The 18852-nt window shown below is 36.0% G+C and overlaps 1 protein-coding gene and 1 long non-coding RNA gene across 13 annotated transcripts; one reads left to right on the forward strand and one right to left on the reverse strand.

Annotated features, from left to right (window-relative positions):
- Positions 1-1412: 1412 nt before the first annotated feature.
- LOC120256391 lies at positions 1413-4522 on the forward strand. 3 transcript variants are annotated; one of them, XR_005535290.1, is made up of 6 exons: positions 1413-1700; positions 2027-2102; positions 3028-3133; positions 3222-3349; positions 4039-4133; positions 4374-4522. It is a non-coding gene; the product is annotated as an uncharacterized LOC120256391 (long non-coding RNA). The 3 variants fall into 3 exon arrangements; XR_005535288.1 differs by having other exon boundaries at positions 4039-4522; XR_005535291.1 differs by having other exon boundaries at positions 3047-3133; positions 4039-4522.
- Positions 4523-5839: 1317 nt separating this feature from the next.
- LOC120254598 (histone-lysine N-methyltransferase ATXR7) lies at positions 5840-18573 on the reverse strand. 10 transcript variants are annotated; one of them, XM_039262715.1, is made up of 21 exons: positions 18350-18572; positions 17477-17706; positions 16773-17388; positions 16535-16651; positions 15971-16294; positions 15532-15888; positions 15095-15388; positions 14636-14702; positions 14129-14514; positions 13265-13934; positions 12742-13154; positions 12536-12658; positions 12373-12453; positions 11301-11354; positions 11062-11213; positions 10153-10192; positions 9917-9971; positions 9281-9437; positions 8545-8639; positions 8215-8296; positions 5840-7505 (listed from the first exon to the last, which is right to left on the reverse strand). In XM_039262715.1, exons 1-16 carry the CDS (start codon positions 18398-18400, stop codon positions 10171-10173), a joined length of 3957 nt encoding a protein of 1318 aa, XP_039118649.1. In that variant the 5' UTR covers positions 18401-18572; the 3' UTR covers positions 5840-7505; positions 8215-8296; positions 8545-8639; positions 9281-9437; positions 9917-9971; positions 10153-10170. The 10 variants fall into 10 exon arrangements, with proteins under 10 accessions (XP_039118649.1, XP_039118638.1, XP_039118641.1 ...); XM_039262704.1 differs by having other exon boundaries at positions 9917-10021; XM_039262707.1 differs by having other exon boundaries at positions 9917-10038.
- Positions 18574-18852: the final 279 nt, after the last annotated feature.

Here is an 18852-nt window from a genome sequence, read left to right on the forward strand (position 1 = left end):
GCCGGCTCCACCTCCACTTGCACCACCACCTCCTTCATTAAAGAAGGCAGGCGAGTCGAGTCATGGTGCTCACGTGCATTAGCTTCCCTGTTTTGTTTTTACTTGCACTTAAACACACTCTTGTGTATTGCATGGCATACATTTCCTGGTGGGCTCTCTTGCTACTCGATCCCTCTACTCACAGTCACGGGCCATGCAAGGCGCGGGTCCCTTCTCTTTTTCCAGGCTCCCCACTTGGTTCACAGTTCATCTATGCATTCATGAATCATGTATCGTATCGTGTGAACTTTATAATCGATTGGTATGCTTTTCGTCTCTGTCTCGCCCAGTCGCTTGACGCGCATGCAACATACGTGCAAGAATTAATATACATATATGATGATGATGATCACAATACTCTTATTGCTGGGACTCATCATCCATCATCCATCATCCATCATCCATCATCCATCATCCCTGCTGTACTGATGGGACACGCATCTCCTCTCATTGCAAGCAGAATATCAGATCAATTAAAGTGTTTGCACGACATATATGTTATTTGAGTTTCCACTTTCCATATTCAACTCATTCTCATTGGGTGTTGTTTGATGACCTGAACCTTTTTGGGAACTGAGCAATGGGAAATGGTGGGATATATGCTCCTGTACATCTTTTGACATGTTTGTTCTGTAACACTCTGAGAAACCTACACCACACCGCTCTGCCTGCTAGTCCTAGACCTAGTGTTGGTCTGGCTACAAATTCAAAGACTTTGACCATGTCGTCCGCCCTTTCCCTGTATCTGCTTTCATAGTCCCCAAGGTCAATTAAAAGTTAAAATCAAAGCATCATATCTTCTGCAGAGTATTCATTTATTAAACAAGTCAAGAAATGTTTTCTTCAATGATGTTATTATATAACCATGCCCATACAACATGAGAAGATCAAGCATGATCGCTAATAGCTACCACAATGGGTTCTGCCCAGGTGATGAAACGTCCACATCTGGATCTGGAATTTGGATTGGGTCCCCAGTAGACCAAGCACGAGGAATCCCTCGCACTTAAAATAAGGAAAAGTTCACCAATATTGATTGGATGAATGGGGCTCAGATGACATTGTCCTTTACCTTTTTCTTTTTCTTTTTCTTTTTCTCTTTCTTTGAAAAAATTTTAAAAAATAAAATAAAACTATAATAAAAAAAAACAAACACTAATCAAGCGTTTAATTTTACAACTCTTTTTGTCTCTTTCAGTCTCTCTTCAAAGTTATTTATATATGAATATATATCTTCTTTTTATGCTAGCTTTCTTTTTTGGTAGGACTTCACACTTGACGCTTCACGCTTCTCACAAGCAGCAGCTACGGGCTACGGCATCTTTATTCCTTTTTATTTTTGGATTTTATTTTATTTTATTTTATTTTAGTAAAATGGGTTTGGTTTCTACTTTATACTGGCCTTGGCCTATGTAGAATAGCACTCCGCCTACGTGGAATTTCTTGAATTTTAATAACTAAACAAAAATAATTTTGCACATACACCACCATGATCATGATCTCTTGAATTTTGAATTTACTTAAATATTCCCGCTTGTTTCATCGAAATCAAAGATGACTTCATCACCTCAAACCCTGACCCTAGCTACTGGTAGTGGCGACGGCGGAGGACCCTCTTCCGGCAAGACGAGCTTCGAAACACACGCCTGGGATTAGTAGTGGTAGATATGCCTTCCGCTCCACAAAATTCGTTTCGTTTCATTTCATCTCTTCCATTGATTGATTGACGGATTCTCTCAATTCTAACCTCTTTAATGAGATCTCACAGACAATTGTTCCTTCGTGATGATATCAATGACTCTTTGATTTTGAAATTTCTTCTCCATGTTTGTTGATTCTCACTTCACTGACTTTCTGCTCTCCAACCCCTAATTAGTAGTTCTAGAGTTATATAGTTGCATTTCTCTTGTTGTTTCTTTGATTGTATTATTATTATATATTTTTTTTTAAGAATTGCCATCAGTTTAACAGAGCTTTTCCGTAGCAGGGAAAACAATGTTACAGAGCCGATGGTATACAATGCATTGCTCTTCGTGTGAAACAAATTATAGCACGCAAAACAGGTATGCATCTGAAAATTCGGTTGATCATAGCTACTGTTGTACAAACATCAGATCATGCTTTATTTATTTTATTTTTACAATTTTGTTTGTTTTTTTACCATTATTATTGTACACATCAGAGCAATATTCTGAAGAATGACAAGTAAAAATTTAGCTTTTTTTTTAAAAAAAATAAAATAAAATAATATATATATATATATATATATATATATATATATACAAAACAAAATTCAAGATGTTTGTGTAATTTTTTTGTTATCTAGTTTCTCCAATTCACAAACTTGCTGTGCATGTGATCGTCCATGAACATAATTGGACTCTCATGCGCTAGAAATTAATATGATTAGTTGCACATCTGACGAACAGAAAACAATGTTCCAGCTATTGCTTGTCTTGCATATTTTTGGTATTTCTATTCAAGTGTGCACTGATCATTAACAAGGGAGGAATTTCTGTTCTTGGCTTTGTGGATTTTACAGTTTTTCTTTGCTTTGTCAGTAAAAGGTTTGGAATGTGACACCCTGGACAATTATATTTGACAGACAATCTTGTTGGTGCTCCCTGAGTCCCAGCAGCCCACACAATTATCATATGTTAAAAATGAGTTCTTTCCTTCGGTTCAACTTGATCTGTTGTCATCCTTGAAGACCATTAGAAAAATGAATCAGAAACATATATAGATACACTCTGCTGAGTGATATTATATATTTGTTTGTCTTATGGATAAATTACTAGTCATCCACCAATGTATATTATATTGTATTTGTTCACTATCTTTTAAGATCATCCCGCTTCACAAGGTTAGTATTCGTAAACCAGTTCCACTTCCTTCTATGTATATTGATATTCCTTTTGGATGCCACTACTGTATGAAACAAACGTTAATATTTTGCTATCTTTTTGTGTGTGTTGTATGATTCCGAAGGTTAGCTGGAATATTGCAGGTGTGTCCATATGATGTCTGCTAAATTCGTTTGTGTGCATCCTGAATTTCACTACTCGTCTTTAGTGTCAATCAGCTATTGATTGCGGTACTTCCACTGAAATAATCACTATTTTGATGATTTTTCCCTGTCTTGCTAATCAGTTATCTGTAATTCGAAACCAACTTTCTTGCAGATGATAATTCTTGGAAGCAATGTGGAACAAAACTTCCTTTTTTCTTTGGATCCTTTCTTTGAAAGGTGTGAAGTTCGGTGACATGCCTCAGAAAAAGAGCCGGAAGAACCTAGTCAAATTATTCGGCGGTAAGAAGATGATTTCTGACTCGCAAATTATAGTAGATTTCACTATTTTTTATACTATGTCCTTTTTTCATCGGTTAGACCTTTCTTTTGTTGTTTGGCTTTTTCTTTCTGTCATCTCGTCCTTGTAGTTTTTATTTTTCAATAAATTATGGTGAAAGATCAATCTTGTTTAGCGTTCTTTTCTGTTGTGGTTCATGTTTTCACAAAGAGTAAGTTTTTTATGTGATTATTGTATTATAATTGATTTTCATTTTGGTTATTGTATTTTAATTTGTATCAACCATAATAGGGTGACCACAAAAAATTATTTTTGTCATATTAGTCTCTAAAAAAACAAGTCTTTTTTGATAAAAGTACCAGGTTAATTACTGTCCGTCTTTGAAAGGGTATCCGGTAGTAGGATGATGACACTAACTCTATTTCAAAATCTAGGATTGGATTGATATAAATAACATTTATACATGCGATTCTTTTTAGTTTTGCTAGTAGATCTAATTGTCCTTTTGACTTCTGTAAGTTGTTATTTATCTTTATACCCCTGGGAAAAATATTAGTTAACTCATCATGTACATATAGCCGTCATTAAATTGTCGGAATAGAGCTGCATGCGAAGATTGTTTATTGCATGCATGCCTTACTGATTAATATTATTTTAATAAACCTCTAACAAAATGTCTTTTCATACACAGATTATATGCCTCTTTGGCTCTGGTGTTGGAATTTTCATCATCAGTGAAACTCCATTCCACTACGGCCTTGTCATGAATGCTGTACTATATACACGGTACATGTTATCATCCGCCAAATGTATGACTAGACGTGGTGTTTAGTCATGCAAACTGCATCAACGTCTATCTACAGTGTGTCACCGTGTGAAAGATCTCACTTTATTCTGATAGTGCCATCTTCACTTCACTATTGTTTGAAGATTACTCTTCTGTGTTTTTCTTACCCTCTTTCATATAATAGCTCTTTCATACTTCATTGTAGTAATAATGGCTATTCTCTCTGAATGCTTTTGCAGGCTGTGCAATAATAGGATCAAGCTGGCTGCTCAACGTGCTGGCATGCACATAAAGCATCACCCTTTTTTTTGCGCATTGTCATTTATTGATTTTTAATTGTCTGTTATTTCTGTCCCTTTATCCTATAATGTTGGAATAAAAAAAAACCTTAGGGGTTAAGTTGTTGATTATTATTATTTTACATGTAATATATTTTTTAATATTTAATGTTCAACTAACAAATTAAAGAGGAAAACATGTAGTTTATTCCATCTATAGAAAAGGTAGTATTTCATTTGTTTTTTAATTTAAAAGTTCAAAAATTAATTATGTAATTTGTCCATATTTATTAAATATATATGTATATATGTGCATATATATAGTATTTTTTTTTTAATAAAAAAGATGGAAAAACCACTTTAATTAGAACAAGGAATGTATACATATAGTTGATACCAGTGAATGTGTAATTCATTTATCTTTATTTCATTATATTTAAAAAAAAAACTCAAAATCAATTTTTTTCCCTTATAAGACAATATACAAAGATTGTGTTGTGTGCTTATTTAATATTATCCATTCATATGTATATATATTCAAAATAAAAAATAACCCATGATGTATGCGTGTATTTATTATATAGGCATATTCATATATTAAGGGAATTTTTGACAAACATTCAATTTTTGGAGAGTTACAATTGCAAAATAATACGGATTTTCTGTAACAAAGCTTTTTTTGTTTTTTTAATAAAAAAGAGAGTTTATACGATAATAATAGTAACAAACCCACATCAAAAACTAAACTTTTCCCAATTTTGTCTTTTTAACTAAACCCTCTTTTCCCTTCCGTTTGTCAAAGAAACCCTCATTGTTGAAAATAAAATTTTCATGATTTTCATTCATCTGAAAACCCTTGTTACGTCGGTCGTCATAAAAAAAACCCTCATTTTTGTCTACGTCATCTTCAGAAAAGACCAAGTTGCCCCCTCTACGGTTGTAAGTCGGTTAGATGTATATTAAGATAACAAAGGCAAACCTAATTGTCCTCTCTCTCTCTCTCTTTTTTTAATTATATTTTTACTTATTTATTTATTATTATTATTATTTTGACAATTGCCACGAGCACATCTCCCCTTCCGATCATAGCAAGTGTTTTTCAAGGGGTTCATCATCACGGGGAATAGGCTTGATGAATATTTAGATAACAAAAGGTGATTTTCAAACCAGTGAGAGAGAAAGCAAGAATATCTAAAAAGGAAAAAAAATAGTATTTAAAAAATTTTAAAGGCAAAGTTGAAGTGCTATCTAAAATATTGCCTGAAGGATACCTACTTTGCTACCGTGAATATTGTGGCATATGAATAGCCGTTACTTGGCAGGTAATGCTTCGGAATAGCACGGACATGAAACACGTGGCTCCCCCACACGCACGGAAGAGAATGCATGGCATCCTCGATCGAGACAATTCAAGAATAAAAAGGAAATAAGAAAAACAAAAAGTAAGAGCAAATATGTCTGATATAAATATAATACAGCCCACATCACTTGGAAAGACAACAATTAATTACAAGCAATGATCATCCACTAATCACCTAATCCCATCTTCCTTTGAGGATAACAAGCTGAACATGATAATGTGTGTTGGTGCCATTGATGTGCTGCTGCTTAGTGTATGAAGCCCTCAATCCATCCCATTTCGGCTTTGGATAATTGAATGTGGAAAGGAACACTTGTAGTAGCATCTCACTAGTCAGTCACTTCACTGAAATAAGAATTATGCAACATCTGTTCTTCTTCTATTGTAGTAGTTATTGTCAAGAATGTCCACGCTCATACAGAAGAAAATCAACAAGTATCAAGGACGTGTGAAGCACCGGGGCACCAATAGGTTGAACCCACTAAACGCCATTAAGGTTTTTGTCATTGCCCCATTTTCTTCAAAAATAATTAAAATTTTCATTTTTGATGTTCAACTAAGCAAATTTGTCTATTTTCCTCTAACGTGGTGTAACTTCTCTGTCTAACGTGGGCTAATCCACTAGACTAATGATAATGTACCATGTGTCTAGCCACATAAACTCATTAATTTCTGCCTCAAAAATTTGGAGGGAGCAAAAGAAAAACTAATAATTTGTCAAGTTCAGAAATCAATATAAATTATTTTTTATATAAATTTTAAAGGTCAAACAAATAATGTTCCAAACTTTATGAATAAGTTTGGTATCTTTAATCCTTCTTCTATAAGAATTGGGAAATCCTACAAGTTATTACCAAGTTGGAGGCAGGCCAGGCCGCTCATCATAAAAGAGCCGGCCATTTTGCAAAATATACATGAGTGGGTAACGTTATAGTGAAGGTTTGTGGTTTAGTGTCACTTAGAAAATTGTATATCAAATCATGCATAACTTTAAAGTCCCATCAATTAAATTGTTTCATTAAGCAAGGCCATGCAAGAAACCAAATTAAAAAACTAATTCAATTGAATGAAATAAAGTAGTAGTAGTAGTAGACTAGATAGGATAGTTTAAAAGTACCATAAATGCATGATTATAATCAATGTCAAGGTAAGCAGCGCGATGAAGATACTTTGTGTGGCATAAAAGTGTTGTGTGCATTAGAGGAAATAGATGGAGGACCGTGTGTGTGTGTGTGTGACTCTGGAAATATATTAAGGAAAATGTTGCTTTGCGTAATTAAGCAGAGAAGAATAGCAACAACCTGGGCATGTCATACATTTTTTACGGTTTTCACCTCCCAGGCTCCTCTTGTACCACCCCGGCAGGAGAAATGCGACACCGTTGGCACACTCATAATTACGTACCAGTGTTAGTTTATTGAGGTGTCACAAAAGGCAAAGGATGGCTTATAGATATAGTTTTCTTTGTGCTCATAATCAAAGAAACCAGACTTCTCCCAACACAGAATTGGTCAGGCAATTTGAAAGATTTATTTCATTATTTATTCGATATGGCTATAGATTATTAGAGATTCAAATGCTGATAAATGTACTCTCATGTATATACCTGCTATGTAGTTCTGAGATTAGGTTGAAATGGGCTCATTTCCTTGGGGAAGAGAGAAAGAGCTTGTAAGCACTTACCCATTCAAATCCAAAGGCTCACAACATTGAAGCCTCCAAACTCACAACACCTGCATTGAAAGTAGGACTCCACATTATTGCTGGTAAAGACGAAAGCATTAAGCATGAGAAAAGATGGCAGCCAACAGAGTTTAATTCAAAATATTATTAACACTAAATGATCTGTTTAGCTCTCTAAGGCAAAGAAGAAAAGACAAAAGGATCGCTGGTACAGGTATTCTATGCTAGCCGTCAGATCATCATCTACCAAGACAAAAAAATATGCCCTGGGATGCCCTCCCATCTCCAAGGAACAATTTTGACTTAACTGTCTTGTGATTCACTTTTGTGTTTACTATGGGAGTAAGGTTTGAGAACATGTGTCGAAGTTTAAAAGGCTGCCCTTATAGCAAAGTGGATGTGAGCAACATTTGCTGAACAATTGCACCGAACAAAATATTTGATGGGGACACAACTAAATTCCACTAGTCAAGATAAACATCTGAACAAGCCCAAACATTGCCAGCCCAATAGAAAAAGAGATGAATATTAAGGATTTAAAAACCCAAAAGAGGTATGTCACAGAATCGCCATTGGGTTTTTTCACAAAAAAAAACACTACAAAAACCACCAATTTGGTGGCATCCACGGCCCAGAAAGGCACATACTGCAAATCACAACAATAACTAGGTAAAAACCAGGTTTTGCCTTGTTAAAAGACCACATCATTAGGATTTTTAAGATGGACAAAGCAAGCAGTAGACCCGCCCATAAAATCACCTCTTTCAAGTACATGTTCTAGGGCCGCACTAAGAATCATTCTCCTTCATGAAAAGGGCAGATGCAAATAATTGGATTGCCCCTGCCACAAAACAAGACCACAGAGAGTATAACTTGGTGCATAATGCAACTTAGCGAGCACATATCAATACATAAGAAAAGGATGCCGCACAATAGTACAAGTATAAGGCTAAAGATAGTAGTTGAGAGAAAAAGAAAAAAAAACTTAGGCTACTTGCCTTGTATTAAATGAATGGAGAGATTTGGCATGAGCCAGTACATTTCATATTTCAACCATCCCAGTACTATGCAAAAGACAAGAAAGTTAACCTTGAAAAAAGATGACTAATCCTGCAACAAGTGACATTGTGGCACAACATGTTCGCATGGAGATGAGTCCTTTACCTACAGTAAGCAACTGTAACCTGAAAGAAAAAATATTTGGGAATCAGATCTTAATCAGCACTAGTGAATTTATAATTAAAAATGAAATTATCTGGAAAATCTAAAGTCTCGACTATTGATAGGAGACTACAAAACAAAGCCTCCATTCACCTAACAAAAAAGCTTATTTAATCAATATACTGACATCCTTTCTGAAGAAAAGTTCTTTCAACAGAATCAATCTAAGAAACATTTAGTTTACTATAGTCAACATTATCATTCTATATCAGTTGTTTGCAGCTTATACTGATAAATGTCCAAAAGGCATGGCAACTATCATTATTTTATCTCTCTTTTCAGAGCAAAACTCAGGCTTTCATAATTTCAGTAAATATCACAGAACAAGGAGAGAAGTGAAAACAAAGAATAAACACATGAACCCTAGAACATGTTAATGTTATCTTCCAGGAGAGATCAAACTCTCCTCACTGCTTGAACACTATTATCATTATCCATCAATTTCATGAGCTGACATTAGTTTTAGCAAACATTTAATTGAAGCTAAGTCCTTACCAGTTACCATACACACTAATGCTCTTAATTTGGCCTTAATATAATGAATGTGAACAACTATAAGATTTTAAAAAAAATAAAAAGCATAATGAATTTATAAGGTACATACAAAATTCATAAAGCACAAAGAAGTTGGTGCAGCTTTGAACATATATCTCATTACCAAAAGTTACAGCAACAGACCACAAGATGTATAAACCCCATATTCTGTCATTTTGGCCTCGATGGGCAATATCAAGCGCAAACCACAGATACCTGTTCTTGATCTGCAGATACAGAATCACAAAATGATTGATAATGGAAATAATATATACCAAGTCACATTAACATCACCATGAGAACAGCAAGAAAAGGAAGCACATACAGAGAACAGTAACAGATGAATGAGAATAAAATCTCACAAGCCAATTTGATTGAAAGGATTTATTGTACTTCTTAAACTGCTAAAACAGAACTCCAAAATTTTGGAATAGTCCTTCAAATAGTTTACTGTAGTCTCATATAAATTTCTATTGAACCAAAAAACTATATCGAAGCAAAGACAGAAAAGACCATTAAATGACCCTATGCAACAGCGTTAACAATTTTGTGGCTGGCAGCCCCATTTTAGGCACCTTCAAGCCTCAGATATGACGACTGCCCACGAACTTTAAATAGCTTACCGATAACGAGGATAGCATATAACCCATAAATATTAAACAAAATGACAGAAAAGAGATGACTTGACATTTTAACAATTCCGTACCTGAAAATTACATCATTGGCGTACGTAGAAGCATATCAAGCAGCAACTTGTAGAACTGCATCAGATAATTACAGAAGCACCAAGGTTTACATATGGCATGGGCCACTGTAAATTCCACATAACTAAGCAAATTAGCAGAATAAATAAATAGTAAAACATTATAACAATCTAATGTTCTTATTATTATCATTATTATTATTATTATTAAACCACAGCAAAACAGACATACCACTCACATCTCCTAAAAATCACCCCTAGTTCATTGACCCACGGCATCTGCATAAAACCAGAAGATCAGCAATTGTCACCTGGGCACGCAATTTAATAGGCACAAAAGCAATTTTTTCTGTAGCAAGAAGAATCAACATAGACAAGTTTCTGATTCAAGCTAGAAACAGATCAGCATAAATCATCCGTTAGAAACAAGAAAAAGAATTCTGCTGTATTATGGGTGATGAAGCAGCAGGGCAAACACACTACAACAGGTAGACCAAATACATATCATGAGACTAAAAGAACAGTCTACCAATATCTACCAGGTTAAGAGTATTGGCTGACTGCCTTTTTTTTAGTACTCCATGTACATGCGAACCCAAAAAAATTGCCATTCATCAACAAAACCTTCAAAGATAAATAGAGAAATCAATACTAAAACATATAGTTAAATTCAAACATCAGAAAAGTGGTAAACAGAATAATCCAAATGTGATAAAGAACGCAAGTAGTTCAGTTCTAATACAGAAGTACATTAACAAAATATGGCCAAATAAGAATAGAATCCCCTACCCCAAGAATGGGCTCCAAAAAAACTTTTAGAAACCCAACACAAATAGAAAAGTGACAAATTCCTGAGAGCACTTATTATAAGCTGGTTTATCAAAATAAAATTATTATAAGCTGGCGAAAGCCTGGTTTAGAAAACCAGAAAACATACTGAACCATTTGAGAAAGGATACGGCTGAAGGTTTGGAGTAAAATACTTTATATAAGAGAAGACATAATTTAAACAATTTAGGTTCCAACAATTATTTACCACTCGTAAAACAATCAAACAAGAAGCTCGCAATGACGAATGCAACCAATAAAAGAGTAATGAATAAAGTTTTCTGATCATTGCTGGTATACTGATCTTCCATGCTACGCACCTTCGAGATCCACAATTGCAGGGAATCTTTTTCTCCTCTAAGGGAAATTTATAGTTGTATGTAATTTCTTCACCAGCAGATATAGCTCTTTTCGCATAAATAAATATCTTCTTTTGCCCTTCAACAGTTATTACCTTAGGATAACAGTTCGGCTGAAAAAAAAATTATTGGAAAAATATCAATGGGAACAAGCACACTTGTTAATTAGTACAAAAGAGAGGCCCGATTAATTGCATTACCTCACATGAATGATTAATAAATCTTGCTATTCCACCACGTTTAGTGGCATCCACCTGCAAATAGTGCCATGAAACAGAAAATATCAAGCAGCTGAAATTTTTAAGGTGAGATAGTGAACACAAAGGAAACATTTTAAAAAGCATAAGAAAATTGGAAGTATAAAAAAAGACAGAATTGCCAAAGATCCATTTCATTAAATTAATATTGGATGGTCATGACAAGCCTCAATGGGTCCAGTCTATTTGAAAATTGAATTGCTGGCAAGTGGTAAATGATGATGAGCTTCACAAGCTTAAGGAAGAAAAAAAGTTAATATTTGACAATAAGCTATCCAATGCATAGGATTGTCCTTCAACATGTTGGTTGCCAAAGAATTTCCTCCTCTCAGGTTCCTAAAGTGTTATCTTCACACCCCCAGCTTCCAGATACAAACCTTTGGTCCTTGGAAACATGAAAAAGTAAGCAGTACAAAAAAGCAAGGGAGTTTTACCCCATGGTGGTTTACATCACAATATGTAATCACCACGCAAACTGAAGCTGCTCATGAATACAAAACATCAAGAAAGTTCTGACGCAAGCCATACTATTGACTGACAATTTAACCTTAACACCTAAATTTCTCATGAACTGATAATGTTCAGAAGTAACAAAATATCCTGTGGGCCATTGGAATGTAATACACGTACACAAGCTTACTTAACAAAACAATTTTTGTACTTGCAGAAGGTAAGCCACATGCATTATGCTTCTACTAATCACATTCTGTACTTCGGTGCTTAAGACTCACATACAACCAGCAAGAAATATGGCATCAAATGAAGGACAAACAGAGTTGACTGTAAAATAGAAATAATCATGGCATGGATAAACAGACATGGACGAGTAATTAGTGGGAATGGAAACAAGAAACAAGGATCCAATTTAATCAAAATTTTGACTATTGAAGCTTTTTCCAGCCATTGATCAATAAAAAGATGCATAATTAATACTTTGGTAATAATAATTTTCCAGAAACAGCACATTGGAAAAAGAGGGCATAAATAGAATGATTGGATGTATTAGTTTACTCACCACATAACCATCATCCAGTCGAAAGAGATAACTGCTACCTATCCCCATCTTCTCATATTGGCGTTCACGTATATCTGATATCTGCAAGAGTTAACTTACTAAAAAGCTCTTCTTTAGGATTCAGATTAACAAATATCAACTAAAACTAGGGAATGAAACATACCCGAGGTCTGATCAATTCACCCACGTATTCAATTACAAAATCTTCAGCCTCAATTGGTTCGAGAGCAACGAGGCCCCAATCATGAATCTTGCTCCTCTGAAAACGTAGTCTTTTTTTTCTTGCCTGAAAAAATAAATTATAAAAAAATAAATAAAAGCACAAACACTTATAAAAAATATGAAAAGAAGAAACAATATTTTGATTACCTTCAACTGATTAACTTTTAGCAGTTCAGCACCTTCCGCAGCAGCAAGAAGGTTTCGTAGCTTAACCCTGTTTGTTCTTGCAGAAAGACCTTTTGCATTTGAAGATTGAGGTGCACTAGTTTCTGAACCCATAAAGTGCATTTGAGCAACATGCACTCCTCTAACTCGTGCCTTGTCGGATGGAAGAGCATTGCTTGACCATCTATGCCACTCCCATCCATCAATGGATGCTCGAGCACAACCATTTGGCTTGGGACACGGATCTGAAAGCTTTGTAGTTTTGGCTTTTCCACTAATGAAGTTTTTGCTCTTTGTTCTCCTCACTGAACTCATGCCTGTTACTTTCAAAACTTTAGCAGGGACTGGCGTTTGATGATCTATTCGAGACTTCCTTTTTAATCGTGTTCCTTTAGCTGTGAAATGACACATCAATAAATAAATGAGCAACTAGGCAGTTTGAAAAGGATGAGAAAAGAGAGATTATGATGCATGACTTGAAGTAACAAACAAGGGAAAAACTTACACTTGGAAGTATTAGCAGCACATAATCTATCTGAATCTTTCATTGAGCTCAATAGAGGTTTTACTTTAATCTTCTCCAACTTGTCTGACTCACCCATTGAAACAGAAAATTCTCCAGAGACACATTGTACATCATCAGTTGAGGCTTCATTATTTAGATGGGACAAATTTGTTTCAGGAGATGCACCCTTTTGCATATCTGGGACTTTACTATTGCATAAAACTTGGGGCACTGATTCATGAGTTCCCTTCTTCAATTTTTGGGTACCCTTTTTCCGTCGTGAAATACTGACAACAGGCAAATCATTTTGGCTGATAGAAGGTGATGACACGCTTTTCATGACTTCAATCTCACATTTGTCCCCATGTTCCAAAGTCACGTCTGTGGCCCTCGTTGATACTAACCCAGTCAAAGACTTGAGTTCATCACCAGAGACTCGCAGTCCTTCCTTCATCAAACAAGCCTTCTCAAAGAAAGACTTGTTGTTTTCAGACAAAGGCCCACATCTGATTATCTGCCCAAACCTTTTCTTACGAAAATATGTACACTCTTTCTTTACTAAAGATGCATCAAAAGGCACTGAAACAATTGACCGCCATGATTCTTCTCTATGTTTGGCTAAAATTGCTGAGAAATCATACATGTCTTCTTTATTAACATATTTCTCTACCTGCAATTTATGCATGAAGAGAAGATCAGCAAAAACTGTACTTGATTGGAAAACACAAGCAAGGTTCATCATCAGGGAAATAAAAACTTCATTACTGTAGGTTCCTTCCTAGAGAGATGAAAATGAATAAGACACAAATGAGCAAACAAACTAGGGAAGGAAAAGAAAAGGCCAGGAATATACAGTACTTGTACCTTTATAAGGTTTTGACTCTCAAATGCAAATTTTGTCAATTTTTTTGCTCTCTTTTTCTGGGCATATACAGAGCGCAAACAATTATGAAGCAAACGAGTGAGATAAGAGGGTATCGATTTAGTGAGGACTTCATCGTGCAACTTCTGTCGACACACGGACAATGTAATATATTTACTGAATGTAGAGAACTCCATGGTCAAGTTGGATGGTTGAACTTTGAGTTTCTGAAGAGAATTAGCAGGCAAAGTGCAGTCCTCCTCCAGTACAGGAATTGGAAGTTCATTGGGACCTTGATCACTATATGCGCCTGGTATGGGCAAACCAAGCCTCTCAAAGGCACTCCCCCAACTTGCACAGGAAAGACTTGAAGGTTCTTTTGCAGGATCTGGCCAGAAATGATGAAAGAGAATAAATTGCTCAGAAATAACTGAACACCAGGATCAAGCCATGAGTAAATTACACACACATAGAAAAGCACAATACTATAAGAAAACTTCAAATCATACCATCATCCATATCAAAGGAACCACAAGAATCAGGTCTGTGACTAGTTGTACTGGAATCAACTATCTCCTGCAGAAAAGAAAACAACACCAATTATTCCATCAACACAAATGCAAAAATGACAAGCAAGAGCGGTGCTCAAAATGTCCCATGTTGAGTAGTTAAAAAAAAAATTCACACAAAGTAATTAATATAAACCACAAGTCAGAAATAAGGTAGCAAAAATGGAAGGTTTCAGATTCAATTATCACATAAATGAGCATATCTGTGTTGATGCAATTCCTACTTCTAAACTAACATATCACCATATGTAAAGGAACAAATCATCCATGGCTAAAAAAGTAGCAGAGATAAAGCCAGAATTAAATTGAATAGCCAAAGTAATCAATCAAGAAGTGGATAAAAATGGTGATGTCAACTGTCAAGCAAAGCAACACAAGTGAGCATCTTGATCAGCTTACCTCATCCTTTTCTTTCAATGCTGAACAAAAGAATTTTGTCATTTCCTCCTGTAAGATCTCTTCGAAATATTTAAACAATAATGGTTTAGCTGATACAAACAGTGAATTCTCTACAGTTTCTTGGATATCAGTTAAAGCATCAGACAACATTATATCACGTAGAGTGCATTGTTCAGGCTCAACTTTGATGGTGCGTGTACCCTTGTCTAAATCACATAACAGTTCAGCATTGCCATCCAGACTCTCTGATGCAGGTCCAAACCCGGGGGGGAACTCCAGGTCACGTTGAGAAGGCTGATGTTCAAGAAGTACCAGCAAAACATTTAGGCAGAAGACAAAAAAAAAAAAGACAATTGAAAAGACATACAAGCAAAACAAATATAAAATAAACCAGTAGAAAAACTAGCAAAAAAGATGGTCTTGAATATAAAACATACAGCTTCAGGCACATTAGCATCTGTTTTTTGAACCATTATGCTAATATCTTGCTCAATTGAAGAAACAGGAACAGGAAGAAGAGGAGCAGACCAGCGCTTTCTTTTAAGCCATTTCACACAGCAGTCGGCAACAGGATCGTAAAAGACAGCATTCCAAAGAACTCTCATGCAGTCATAATAGAGTCCTTTGCAAACTCCTAATAACACTTCCTGTAAGTCCTCCAAGTTAACAGAGGAAACAGCCCTCGCTGGGGGTGGTACATGTGTGTCATGAGTCGATTTTACTTCTTTCGATACAGTGGCAGGAAGAACATCAGGGTTTGCAACTACAATCGACTTCTCAACAAAATTTTTTGTCTGTAAAAAGAAATCAAAACAATGTCACTTTGATATGAACAAACAGAACCAACAAAAAACACATTTCATGAGAAGCTCATACCTTGTTGTTGCCCAAAGGGTGAGCTTTGTCCTCCTGCTTTGCATAAACTGGCCTAAGATTCTTCTGAGCTTTCTTCAAAGCCAAAAATTCAGGTATGATACTGCTGATAATCTCATCAAAAAGAATCTTCCGGGCTGCTTTCATTATCCCTGTGTGAAGCTGAGTAGATACATCTTCAGCTATGTTAGATATGAAGTTAGTAAGAGAATCAGTATTATTGCCATCTTTATCAAACTCGATAACAAATTTTGTCCTTTCTGTACTCCACTTGTCAATCAAAGACACGAGTGTAAAGGGCCCAAAGCTGTTTTCCACATGATATACCTACCAAAGAAGGATGAAACAAAATCAGAACTGCTATATATGATTTCATCAACAAAAGGCAACCAAAACAAAGCCAGTGGTTCTATTCAAGAAGAATACAACAACAATGTTGCCAGTTAATTTTAAGGCTATAGTTCACTAGAATAACTGATTATAAAGAGTCCATGAAAAAGACATTTATAATGAAAGGAAAGGCATACTAGTCGCTTAAGACTAATCAGCCCCGATTGTGATCCTTACAGGCAAGAAATCTTGGAGATAGTTGCTATGATGCCAATAATGAAGTTCAACAAGTGAATGGGGCCCATGCCTTCTACCTTCCTCATCCTCAAACATCCAGCAAGGTTCTTCACCAGACTAAACAAATACAGAAAAATGTAAGTGAAACAATACAATTTATTCTTATATTCAGAAGCAGAAAACAAAAACAAAAACAAAAATAGATCACACGATCTCTGTCAATTGAAAATATCAGTACCATGGGGAGACCTGAAGGGGCAAAGGTAGCATCATTTGTATGGGCCAAATCATAACCATGAGCGCTATGAGTAGCACATCGTTGTGAATCCGTCTGTTGATTTAATCCTGATGGAGAAGCTACATGGCAATGAACAAGTCCTGCTTGTCCAAAAGATCCAGATGCTGCGGTTCCACCAGCTACGGAAGAATGACTAGCAATATGACTATTTCCACTTGATGCATTGGTTGAATAACTAGCAGACCAAAGCGCCTGGGTATGGAACTGCTTTAGACACTTCAATGGTATTGGATTAGCAAGATTTCCATTTACAATGGGGTAAACTGGAAGCTCTTCTGGCAAAAACCCTGTAGATAAGCCTTCATGCAGTTGTGCTTGAATATACGGGCCACACATCTGCCCATGTTCATTAACATACATCCATCCATTCACAGAGGATAAGGCATATCCAGCTTGATTCCTGTCGAAACCCATAATTGCTCCTTCAACACAAGGCTGGGAAGTTTCACAACAGTTATTTGTGTTGTTAGAGCTTCCATCCATAGCAACATAGAGATCACCAGCACGTTCAAGTAGATTGCATGCACAGGTTGTACCATCATACTCATGTGAGTGCCTGCAATAAAATTCACAGGATATGATAAATATAGGAAATATCGCTTGACGGAGGTTAAATCCCAAAACTAAACTAGCGGTTTATATACCAATGGGATGAACACACTTCATTGTTGCCGGTCAAAGGAACATCATTAATGTCACCCATACACGTGCATTCATCTGTATGAAATAATTCCGGCTGTAACAGCTTTCGCCTCTTATGAGAATCAAGATAATGATTACACAGATGTGAATATGATTCAAATGAGTGGTGATTAATTCTTTTACTGCAGGAAGCAGAGAGAGCGCTGCTTGGTGAGAAACGCTCACACATGACCTGAACAGAAGAGCAGGCATGTAAGACACATCATCACATGATCTGAAACCAACGGCACACAAAGACAATGTTACAATTTTATATAGCACATGTCAAAAGTTCGAAAAGATAGAACATGCCTGTTCCTTCATAAATAGCAATAATTACATATTTTTAATGCTTAGAACCTCAGATGACTTCTATGCTCCTTCATTGAGATGTAACAGAGAGCGAGTTGGTACTTATGGTGTTCACCTGGCTCGACAAACACGCACGCACGCACATAATAGTATAAAAGCATAAGCAAACCACAAGATCAGTCTCATTTGCCTCGGCACACACACATACACATGCGCATAATAAGTAACTAGCCATAATGTAAACACCTATCCTGGATTTATAATATGAATAACCCTGAAAAATATAGGGCACACAATGGCAACAAACTTTCGCGTTTGATGATATGGTAAAAGCAGTCGATCCACATTCGTGATCGAGACCAACTAGCATTCGATCAGATGCTGAAGAAATAATTCCAAAAACGCAAGAAAACATATAGAAAATCAATGACACATTAACCAATACCCTAAATCAAGAAAAGGTTTAAAAGAACAAGAACAATAGTTAAATCCGATCTCCGAAGGAGGGAACGACTGAAAGATACCTGATCGGCTGAGGGCGAGAAGATCTGAGACGAGTCCAAGAACGCCGGCATCGCGATCACGGTAGAGAGTAGAGAACTGGTGACGCTCAGATCGAAAAAAGAAAAGTTACAGTATTAGGGCTTCATCGTCATTGATGTCGAAAAGAAAAGGACGATGGGAAAGACAATGATAGAAAACAATAACAAAGGGGGAAGGGGTCTGAAGATCGATGGATGGATCGATGGATAAACCAGGAGCTGGGTCTTCCCTATTGGAAGAAAAAAAACAAAAGAAATGGCCATGGGCTTTGAAACGCGGGCTGCATCTGTTGTCCAGCCCAAAGATCATTATAAATAATCATTGCAAGGAACCGATTACACTTCCGTGCTTTTTTATTTCAAGAAATTACGTTAATTATCCCAAAAATAATAATTATATATATATATGAGAGAGAGAGAACACTAAAAAAAACTCTTTAGTAAGCTGCATTTACCACACCGGACTGGTGGACCTAGACTCTAGA

This window comes from Dioscorea cayenensis, chromosome 3, assembly GCF_009730915.1.
Source record: "Dioscorea cayenensis subsp. rotundata cultivar TDr96_F1 chromosome 3, TDr96_F1_v2_PseudoChromosome.rev07_lg8_w22 25.fasta, whole genome shotgun sequence".
Taxonomy (NCBI): Eukaryota; Viridiplantae; Streptophyta; class Magnoliopsida; order Dioscoreales; family Dioscoreaceae; genus Dioscorea; species Dioscorea cayenensis.

Excerpts from the sequence above, each read along its gene's own strand:
- LOC120254598 (XM_039262715.1), bottom strand. The coding sequence starts at position 18,400 with ATGCCGGCGTTCTTGGACTCGTCTCAGATCTTCTCGCCCTCAGCCGAT. Across the intron at positions 13,935-14,128 it reads AGAGTCAAAACCTTATAAAG|GTAGAGAAATATGTTAATAA; the intron begins GTACAAGTACTG and ends CATAAATTGCAG. Across the intron at positions 12,659-12,741 it reads TAAAAGTTAATCAGTTGAAG|GCAAGAAAAAAAAGACTACG; the intron begins GTAATCAAAATA and ends TTATTTTTTCAG.